Below are 11,701 nucleotides of genomic sequence, written 5' to 3'. Positions count from 1 at the left end.
TTCAGGTTATTTTAATGTTGTGGCTGATCGGTGTATATATATATATATATATATATATATATTTTTTTTTTTTTTTTTTTTTTTTGATAAAAGTTTATGAGGGCAATAAGTGTTTTTTGCTTGTATTTCAATTGATATATCTTGCATTTTGTCACCCTTTGTACTTTTGTATATTTATTTATGTTTAATTTTGAATAAAGTTGTCACAGTTTTTGAGTCAAGATGCTTAAAGCCATCGGCCATACTCTGTTTTCCTCTGGACTACAGAACCCAGAGTTCACTGTTCAAGAGAGTAAGGTAAGTGAATTTCTGAAATCGAGATACAGTATTTATCATGTGCATTTTGTGTAATTTTGCCAATAACCAGTGTTATAAGTAAGTTACTTAAGTAATTCACTACAAATTATTTATCTATAATTGTAATCGGATTACTAATTACCTCATTAAAAAGTTAATCACTTTACTAATTACTTTTAAGTTACTTTCTAAAACACTTTTTTTTTCTGCTCAACAAATTCAAAATAATGTCAATTATTTTCCTTGTTCATTGCTGCACATAGGAGCATTTGAATTTACATTTTTATTGTATTACACATAAATAATATATCTTTTAGAAAATAATTACTTTCATTAAAAGTCAGTAACTTTAATCTGATTACAAGATTAATTATGCATTACACTACATTTTGTGCCTAAAAGTAAATAGATTTGTAATCCAGTTACACCCAACATTGCCAATAACCTACCAGATTTCACCCCAAACTTCATTTCAAACTTTGGATTTGTAAATATTTACATTTGAGCTCATTTGCAGAGATAAGATGTTTGCATTTTGGTTTTGGTGTTTAGATTGAAATGGTCCTTGTTTATAACTTGTTAAATATTGTTGTCTTGTCATATATGATGAATTGGTCCTTTTCAGGGTGACTATGAGGTCCGAACTTACCACAGAACAAATTGGGTGAGCAAAGCTTAACTTGCATGGAGCAGGACTCAGCCTTAAGCACAGGCTTTAGAAGACTCTTCAAATACATCCAGGGAACCAATGAAAAGAGTAAGCGTTAATGTTTCTGTGGATGGCTATGCCACACATCTCATAAACCCAGATTTCAATAACCTGTTCTCATGCCATTAAACAAAACTCTAGTAGAAGTTCAATATATGATGCATTCAGGCATTATTTCCTTAAGCTGAATAATAGTTATAGGTGAGAAATCTCCTCATGAATAAATATTTAGCATTTAACCTGGGAATGACAATTTGCTGTGAACTGCATAATGTTGGTAAGTAAAACAGATGAGTTCAATGCTCATGCCATCAGAGCTGGCATACTGCAATAAATCACATCTCAGGATGCCTTTATACTAATAAAAACCATGTGCCAGATTGTTCCCACAGAGTAAAATGTGCTAATGATTCACCAGGTGGCATTATACGTGCATAATAGCTCTAGTGAATTTGTTTGGCTTCCACGTATGAGACTATGAGATCATTGCTTATTTCTGCACCTTAAAAATGATGAACCACCTTAGATAAAAGATTTTGTATGAAAGTGTGTTCTTTACTGTCATGTATTAGAGAGTAAGGTGGAGATGACCGCACCAGTGAACTGTATGATTGACCCTGGGGCTGGACCTGCCTGTGAGAGCACCTTCACTGTGTCCTTCTACATTCCTGAAGACCATCAGGCTGACCCACCCAAACAATCAGATGCAGATGTTTTTATTGATAACAGAAAAGAGTTAACAGTATTTGTAAGGTATGTTTAAGTCAGTGCCTTCTACATACATTTTAGATTCAGTTAAGCTTCTGATTTGGGTCTTTCCTGTTACAAGTGCTGAAACTTTAAAAATTAATATGACTTTGTTATAATTTAAGGAAGTGTTTCAATAAAAGGATATACCAGACTTTAATAAATATGCTCTAGTGGCACAATGGCAAGTTAATTAACAGGATGCCTAACAGGCTGGAAATAAAGAGCTTAATTTAGCCAATGTTCAGGGAGGGACTGAGAGTTAACTGAAGGCAAACACAGAATTTATCAAATCTATTGCTAATACGTACTGATGTTTGTCAGATCCTGGAGGATATCATTTAATGAACTAGCTTTTGTTCATCAGGAATATTCTGTGTTCAATACACGTTAAGCTCATTCGACAGCATTTGTGGCATAATGTTGATTACCCCAAAATTTCATTTCAACTTGTTCCTCCTTTCAAAAATCTGTGTTTTAGTGAGAAAATCAATTAATAATCTTTTCTGTATAAAGTTATATCCAGTTTTACAACTTTGATGCAATGACGACGTAAACCCTAAAACTATGATTTAAACAACTTTAAGGCTGAAATAGTACACACGTTTTAACAGAAGAATTAATGTAAGTGATTTTATAAAATTATAAGCATCACATTTCTGCCTTTAATCCCTCCAAAAACTTTCCCCATTCACTTCCATTGTAAGTGCCTCACTGTAACATAATTGTATTTTTAATTTTAAGAAAAGAAGGGCTGAGTTGAAATGACTTTTTGTGGTGATTAACATTATGCCACAAATACTGTCAATTGAGTTTAACTTGTATTGAAATTGAGGGCATAGGAAAAACTGATAAAACTGATGTCAAATCATTACCAATTAAAACAATATTCCCAGAAAAACATGTTTTGTTTGAAACATTTTAATCAGAGAAAGGGAAGTGAATTAATGGCTGGGATATTTTTTTAACAGACTTTCAGTTTTTTAAGTGGCTAAAATGGCAACATCCGCTAAAAAATTAAAAATCCTCCAATGTATACTTGTTTTGTCATCAAAAGAAAACTATTAAGACTTAAATGCCATTTAAACCTGTGTGTGTCACCTTGTGTGTCTGTAACAAGGCCAAACATTCAAAGGTATGTAAACTTTTGATCAGGGCCATTTGGGTGATTTCTGTTATCATTATGATTTAAAAAGGAGCCAAACAACTATGTGATAATAAATGGCTTCATATGATCACTATCCTTAAATAAAAGACAGTTTTTTTGCATGATCAGTCATATTTTCAAAACCAATGCCAAAATTTCACAATTTCTGCCAGGGTATGCAAACTTTTGAGCACAACTGTATATTAATACTTTTTTAATTCTAATAAAAGTCTAATCGCCTATCAGACTGTAAAATACCTAAATCCCAGCGTTTGCAGTGGGATGGATTTTGAGGCCTTCGATTTTCGTATTTGACAATAATAATCCCAAGGAGGCACAAATGCTGTGTAGCATGACTGAATCACTAACTCTTTTTGTAATGCGAAACAGAATTCTCATCTGTTTTTGTGTTTATATTGCACAAATAATGAATAAAAAAAATGTAAGAGAACAATAACAGTGTATTCAATTGACACTGGTCTTTCTGTACCTTAAAGGAACTTTAAACTTAATCTGTTTTATTTAGTCGCCAGTACATTAACTCTGCTAAACAGAAGAATGTGATGATTCTTCTTTTTTAATTTCAAAGCTGATAAATATAGCATTTTACTTGCAAGCGTTTTTGTGTAGTGTGTGATCAAGGACATGACCTCAGATGCTAGCAAAAGAAATTCACATACAAGGCCTAACACACACGCAATCTCTCTCTCTGCATCATCATCAGGTTTATTTTAGAGGTAACTTTTGTCCGAATATCATGTTCACATGCTCAGCACAAAAGAAGACTTGCATGTGGAGAAACAAGGAACTTCTTTCTCTATCTATGCCACTGCAGAAGCCAAATGATAAACAAGGATTCTGTTGTGAGGTTTTGCTCAGCCGCATGTAAGATGTGCTTTAGGTTGAAACTATCAAATCAAAATGTTACTGTAAATAAGACCTCTAAAGGTCATTTTGCATATAATGTTACAAGCATATTAGTCCAGGAGGTGGACAGTCAAGTGTTTCAATCAAGCTTTAAAGAATCGATGATGGTCAGTAAGGAGGAAGGAGAGGTTAATGATGACCTCCTAAAGCCTTTGGATTTGATGGAAGGCTGTGGGTGCCATGGTGACAGCGCTAATGAGATAGTGGTTTGGGTTGGCGGCAGACAGGTGGCACTGAATCAAAGATAGACATAAGACAGATGGGCAATTTTTAAATATCACCATGTTTTATTACACAGACATACTCCAGAGGGTTAGCAGCTTGCATCCTCTTCGCCATCGTTTGGTTCATTTATCTCTTTCTCCACGTTTCCGATCCACTTTGGGGTGATGAAGAACCAGGACAGAAATTCTGTCCGTGGTGAATATGAAACTTAAGAACTGTACGAGGCTCCGTCTAATCACACTTTGTTCGCCTACCCAATAAAACCCCACCTCCAGCTACAGTATATCAAACCACATTCTGGCTATTCTAAAATAAATACTCTACAAAGGAAGCCACTCCTAGCAAAGGTTTCTAAAATGTACAAATTCTTTGAAAATAAGTTGTTAACATTTCTTTAGGTATATAAATAAAAACATTATAAAACTGCACAAGAAAAGAAAAAGTTTTGACAGGTAAAAAGGAGAGGAGTTAGTTATTAAGCCTCGGTTACGTCAAAGCTTTTCTTCATCACTAGATGCTACAGGAACAGAACATTCCCGCTCTCTGTCTAATAAATGCCCTCACATTTCAGTCTTTTTGGGCAAAACGCAAGTTAAAGTGTCCTGTTAGGCTCTTTGGTAACCAAAACAATTACAAGTAAAACCGGTCAAGTTCATTCTATGTCAGAGTTTACCCTTTGCATTGAAAAAACCCAAAACAGAGACAATGCGTTTAAACGAACAATAACAAATAAAAGGAGACAATGAACACAGTGCAAACCTACACAACAAAAAACTCAAACTTAAAGGTTTTCCTCAAACTCCAGTCCCTCGGCCCTTGTTCGACAATTCCTTTTCCATTCCAGACACTTTCGATGGACCAGTCTGACCACAGATCGGTAAGAAAAGAAAGTCTTATTGTGTAAATTGGTCAGTGTGCTCTTCTTCTGTTGAACTCTGTACAGTCTTTGAAGACCAGCGTACAAAAGCAATCGGCAGAGGCGCTGACAGAGCTGCCTCAGTGAAGTTTGAGGTGCAGTGCACTCAGATTTCCTCTTTCTGCATCTGCACTTATCCATCAACTTGAACTACTACAAGCAAAACAATTAGTCACATAGTAATTCCTTCATTGCCTCTTTTCACATGCTTGTTAACCGCTTCACCAAAAAACCCCCACAAAATCTGACTGTGCTTACTGCTGAAGTGTACTAAAAATGATGACAAAATAACAGAAATAACAAGTAAAGATGAGTATTGCCACTGAAAGTTGAGTTCCCTCCAAAAGAAGGTACAATTTGATTAGACTGATTACTTTTTTTTTTCTGAAGAGCTACAAATACAGCAGTATTCTGCCTACTGCTTGGCACTACCTCAGCTCCCAGCATGTCTTAGACCACACTAGAACATCAGGAAACCCACAGCACCGCCTGGAATAGTTGGTGGCACGACCCACTACAGAGTTCAACCTCTCCTGGTCCTCTGCCAGCAGTCAGTCTTTGATGTTGTGTAGACGTTCTGCATATGCTACAGAGAGAGCCATTTCTTCTCTTAACTGCTGCTCTGCTCACATAAAGTGCTGTTAGAGTCCTGAGAGATGGGAAAAGGTATGGTTGGCTCTTCACAATGTTCTCCACTCTCAGTAAGCTCTCCATCCCTTTCACAAATAACAGTCATGGGGCTGCTGAGGATTCGACTACGGGTGTTGTACTTGCTGCTTGCGGCCAAGGGTGGTGTCCGGGATCGGCCATACCTTGGCCCAATTATTGATGGGGACGTCGAGAAAGGTGAACCTGGTGACCATCGCATCATTCCCTCATTGCGTGCCCAGTCCTCAGGCGCCCTCTTGCTGTGGTTCGGAGAAGCACAAGGGCTGTCAGCATGTGGTGTACTTGGAGACGCAGGGTCAAATGATGAGTCAAGGGAGTGAGTCCTCTGGAACCGTGGGTCGGTGGTGCGCAACATCTCGGCAGCAGACATCCTGAAGCTGGTCTCAGTGCGACTGCCTTTTTTCAGTAGTAGGGCCTTGAAGGTGTCACTGCTGGTTGCAGATTTGCGTAAGCTGCGCTGGATGGAGCTTGTTTGGCGTGGCAGGGAGGAAGTCAGGCCTGGAACCATTCCTGTAGGGTTGGCCGACGGTGACAGAGGAACTTTTGTATGGTCCTCTTCGGATTCCCGGCGTCCTAGGACTTTCCGCTTGGACCTGTCAAGAAAGACACACAAATATGAGTTAAGATAAAGTCATATTTTGTTGAAAGGTCAGATTTGGTCAGTTGTTTTGCGATAAGCAGGGTTCCCACACCTTTTGACCAATCAATTTCTGTGACATTTCCAGTCTATTGGGACTACTTTAAGGATTTTTTAAATAATTTTGTAGCATTTATGCTCACAATAGGAAATTTGTAGTTGATTAAATATTCTAGAGCAGAGTGTAACTAGAAAAATGTAAATTTACTTTAGAGATTGCAGTGACTAACAAACAAAATTTGACAACATTTTAAGCACAATCGCAGTTACAGTAAGACATTTTACAATGGATGTGAATGGGGCTAGTCCATAAACATTCAAACACACACTGTTTCAAAAGAATAGCTACAAGACGTAAACATTATTCCTGTTAACACGATTTTAGCGTGATAAAATAATTTACAGGGTTGCGTCATCATATATATATATATATATAAATATTGGATGTAGCTTTGCACTGATAAGGCTGGTAGGCAATTTTATCACACTAAATTCATGTTAACATGTATAAAAGGCATCGTCTCATCTATTTTAACATTTATGGACTGGCCCCTTTCATTGTCTGTGCCTGTAACCGTGATCTTTGCCACAAATGCTGGAATAATATTGGAATTCCTTTAATTTCAAAGACTTTTCCAGTCCTAGAAATCACTATTTTAAATTCCCTTATATGACAGGGATTCCTGACTGTGGGAACCCTGAATAAGGGAAATGAGGCAGTGGAAACTGAAACCTATAATCAAAAAGTAAATAAATTATGTTTTAATATTAGTTCAAGCATATATATTAGTTTAGCAGTAGGCAGCAAAGACAACCCCCCCCCCCCCCCCACACACACACACACTTTACTGCTGCCACTTTACTGCCAACACAGTTAACTATACATGCTTCACTTGAATTAAGAGCTAATGCAACTCCTCCCGAAGCTGAATGACTGGAATAAGACTTGAGTCAATTTTTGTGATTAATTTTTTCAGTCTTGATGAGTCTGTCCCCTCCATTGATTTCTGTTCCACTTTCTCATTAAATCAGCTAGCCCCCAGCAAACCAAAACTTTACAGCAAAATTGAAAAATGCAGGAATAACGTAATGCAGTATATAAATAGCACAAGTATGTGTAAGTTGGGGTTGTTTAATTGAATTCCAGTCCCTTAAAAGCCAAACCAAAGAGGAATACAGCTCACTTTGCAACTTTGTGGAAGTGCAGGCATAATGGAACCCTAATCATCAAAGCAAACTGGGCAAAGTGCCCAACATCATTTTAAGCCAGAGGGTTGTTTTTTCCCCCTACCAGTAGGGGGACCCTGGGTCAATGAAAGTGTGCTAGCATGTGTGTCCAGGATCAAATCAAATTCATTAGCATGGCATAACTGCTGCAGATTAGGGAGTGTGGGATTAACTGATGGATGGAGAAGAAATCCATCCCAAGTCTAAAATGCACTGTGAGATTATAGAGCTAATCCCACCCCTAGCATCATCGCAAGAGGAATACCCCAATAGCTAATTACTTGCCAGACCGCACCTCGTATGTTGGTCCAGCTGGTCCAGGCTGAATGATAAAGTGGAGATTGGAGAGATCAGGGAAGAAAAGGGTGGAAGAGAGTAACAGATACGATTGAATGAAAAGCTATGAAAGCAAGATTTCAGAGAAATATATTGCTACATGAGTTGAAAGTGTCAGAGGCAGACTAAGACAGGAAGTCTGCTGGAACTTGGTTTATATGGGAGTTCATTAAACTGATTAAAGGCAAGTGCTATTTTAACAGCTCCAATTATCAAATAAAAGAGAAAACAATGTGGTCTGTGCCACTGCGTTTTCTTGTTTCATTCTTCACATTAAAGGGATAGTTCACCAAAAATGAATTCACTTTCTCTGTTCCTCTGTGGTGAAATGAGCTTCCAACCTCCACACGATCAGCTGAAACAACATTCAAGAACCAGCTGAAAACACATCTGTTTAGAGAGCACTTAACCAATTTACACTAAATGCACTTACTTAATGTTTAACAATAAAAAACAAATTAAAAAAAGTTTTTGTCTGTCTCTTTCATCTAAGCTAGTTTCTATACTACTCCAGCCACACTGAGAACTTGTTATTTTATATTGTTGACTTCTGTAAGACAAATTGCTAGGTATGCTCCTTATTTTTAAGTTGCTTTGGACAAAAGCATCTGCTAAATTACTAAATTTAATTGAAAATGGAAAAATGGACATTCTGTCATTATTTACCCACCCTCATTTTGTTCCAAACCTGTATGACTTTCTTTCCTCAGTGGAACACAAAAGATGTTAGAAAGAATGTGTGTCTCAGTCACCATTCACTTTCATTGTATTGAAAAAAGATGCAATGAAAGTGAATGGTGATGGAAGAAAGAGAATACCAAAGGTTTTAGAACAACATGATAACAGGTGAGTAAATGATAACAAAATTTAAATTTTTGGGTGATAAATCCCTTTTATACAGTTAAAAGCCTTCAAAACGCATCAGGTCAAATCTTGGGAGAAATGCTGTACACACTGTGCTTGTAATCTAGCTTCCATTCTGGCTTTTTATTTGATTCAATCTAAAGCTCAGCGCTTTAGAGTGGCACCTGGCAAACTGCAGGATTTACTGAGCACACAAAGCATCTGGTGCTCTTTCACTCTACATCTAAACTGGTCTTACATTTCAAGGATATCTTTTGCTCTAATATCTGTGTGAGACTGCAGCGGACCAGAGCAGAAGGAAACCAAATCCTCTTGAATGAAATTGTGTGACGTGCAGAAGAACTTCAAAAACCTGCCCACTACAGGTGACTACTGCATAGCCTACATATGCGATAACGCTGTGTCAGTTTATAGACACAAATGTGGGTGTGTACTTATGTAGGTTATGCATGCAAGTCTGCAAAGTGCAAACAAAAAAATAATGAATCTTAATTAATGCACCATTCAGTATGTGACAGAGGTGCAGTTGAAGGACTGCATTAAGGCCACAAATTATCATTTAAATCATTACCTCACTCACATGTTATTCCAAACAAGTAATCCGTAATTTCTTCCATGGAACGAAAAAGGAGATCTTAGGCAGTATGTAAACCTCAGTCACAATTCACTGTCATTGTATCATTATACAATGAAAGTGAATGGTAACTGAGGCTATCATTCTACCCAACATCTCCTTTTGTGTTCCTTAGAAGAAAGAGAGTCATACAGGTTTGGAACAATATGAGGGTGAGTAAATGATGATTGTTGAACTATGCCTTTATGAGCTAGTGCATGTTCCTTTAACACAGCCAAACTGTACATGAGCATCTAGTAGAGTAATACATCAGCCTGGGGCATCTCTTCATCTGACAAACAGAGACCACAAAAACCCTACTCTTTACAGGCTGCTTTCCTTCCACACTCCAGCTTTTGATGGATGTATCTTAAATTGGATAGGACAGCCTGCTTTAAAGTTATGAAAGGCAGAGAACAGCAATTTACGGCATGGGAGAGGGAAAGAATAATAAGGAAGTGGATGGAACTGGAGAAGGTATCCCAGCAAAGTACTGTGGCAATTTACCTGTGAATAGCAGCGAAGAGGTCATCAGTGGTCCGGGGGCGCGTGGGAGTCACCATGTCCCCACAGGTGTTGCCGTTAATTGTGGGATCTTGAGAGGTATCTGCTGTGCTGGACTCAAAAAGCTCACCTAGCAGAAGCAAACACTTATATATTATACTCTTATATTAACATAGTGTTGTTATTGCACAGTATTGTTATTACAATTGGATATCACCATGTTAGTTACATACTAATCAGATAACAACAAACTTTACAGGAAGAATATATGAAGATATAACTGAGCAAAACCAAAACCAAAACAAATAGTTGATGGATTCTTCAGATCACATAGTGCCAGTGATATGAATCACACTGATTAGGATCCATGTGACAAACAGAAAGTTTCATGCTTATCATGCCTTGCATACTAGACATAGATACTGTTACGTTAAAATGCACAGGCATGTATGGAAAAACTTGTCCAACAAGAACATTCAAAACATGGTGAGGACAACCTGATACACATATTTAAAACTAACACACTCAATAAATGATATTATGCAAAATGTCAGAAAACATAAAGAGTTAGAAACAGCCAATCAAAATCCAGCACTTCTTGCAAGTACCAAGACACATCACATAGCTGTCAATAAATCCAAGGAGACACACATGAGTTAAGCTCTTCAAATATAACACGTATCATGACAGGTAAAAATCTGTATGCTTGACCTTCTCTTACATTCTCATGGTTGTATCCACCTTGCCATCAGAGTTCACTTGCTCTGCTCTGCTCTCCTCTCATCTCACATCTGCACTTGCTAGAGCTACTGAGTGTATTCTCACGTTATGCGCTCTCTTCCCTCCCCCTCCCTCATTTCTCATCTCCTCTACCCACTGCCGGCCCCACCCCATCCCGTTTAAACAGCTTTCCCTTGGGAATGCTGCCCCATCCTATCCCGACCATAACGAGAGGGAAGAGTGAGAGTTAGGAAGAAGGGGAAGTCAAACGACGTGAGTGAGTGAGGGAGGGATAAGGGGGGAAAAGCACGCTAGTTTTAGACATGCAAAACAGCTGGTGAGGGAAGGCATAAATAAGAGAACAGAAATAGAGGGATAAAAGAGTTGTTAGATAGGCAAGAGTGAGACAGTTAAGGTGGATGAAAGCATCAGAAGTCAGGAGGACAGATGGTGAGAGGGGAGGGGTGACCGAATGAACATAGTGACAGAGTTGGGGAAAGAGAGAGAGAAAGGGAGGTAAAGAAGGACTAAATACAAAGGGTTGCCGCAGTGACATTCCACTCTAAGCCCTGATGTGAGCAAAAGCTGCCACCTCTTCTCTTTAATGTAGACACTCATATACATATAATAGTTTACTCTTGATTTACTTTTATGCTTAAAGTCACTAATGTGGCCCTCCTCTTGTTTCAATCATCCCTCTTTATGTAATGTAAATCTTGAATACATGACTCTTTAAAAAAGGCCCAAGTATTTAAAAATGCATGATACTATGTAATTTGGTTTTACAAATGATCTCCAACCCCACAGAGTAGTGTTGTCATGGTACCAAAATTTCAGTAGTCTATACCGATACCAGTGAAATTTCACAGTTTTCGATACCAATTTCGATACCACAGCAAAAATATGCTAATATGATAATGTGCTATTGAACACATAAGTTTAGTTATTAGTTTATTTTAATAATTTTAATTTAATAATTATTATTATTTTCCAGAACATGTTTTAAAGTTTAGTTTAATCATCAAAATGGTGTCTAATCAATTAATTCTTAAAACTTTTAATAATGGAAAATGGGTGAAATGGTCATTGCATTTTTTTATTTTCTTTTTTGCCAAACTTGTCTTGCTTGTGATAAATTGATTAATTATTGTTATTATTATTTG

At 37.5% G+C, this 11,701-nt stretch overlaps 1 protein-coding gene and 1 pseudogene across 2 annotated transcripts in view; one reads left to right on the top strand and one right to left on the bottom strand.

The window, feature by feature from the left end:
* Positions 1–222: 222 nt before the first annotated feature.
* LOC127409958 (heme-binding protein 2-like) lies at positions 223–4,075 on the top strand (annotated as a pseudogene).
* A 17-nt stretch (positions 4,076–4,092) lies between these two features.
* LOC127410198 (NHS-like protein 1) overlaps positions 4,093–11,701 on the bottom strand; it is a 154,471-nt gene continuing 146,862 nt past the window's right edge. For both annotated transcript variants that reach the window (XM_051645334.1, XM_051645335.1), the window contains 2 exons: positions 9,822–9,948; positions 4,093–6,230 (listed from right to left, as the gene is read on the bottom strand). In XM_051645334.1, the coding sequence (XP_051501294.1) occupies positions 5,579–6,230; positions 9,822–9,948 (779 nt within the window). In that variant the 3' untranslated portion in view covers positions 4,093–5,578. The remainder of the gene's footprint in view (positions 6,231–9,821; positions 9,949–11,701) is intronic.

The sequence above is a fragment of the Myxocyprinus asiaticus genome, chromosome 19, assembly GCF_019703515.2.
Source record: "Myxocyprinus asiaticus isolate MX2 ecotype Aquarium Trade chromosome 19, UBuf_Myxa_2, whole genome shotgun sequence".
NCBI classification, from domain to species: domain Eukaryota; kingdom Metazoa; phylum Chordata; class Actinopteri; order Cypriniformes; family Catostomidae; genus Myxocyprinus; species Myxocyprinus asiaticus.
This window is presented reverse-complemented; position numbering and strand designations above follow the sequence as displayed.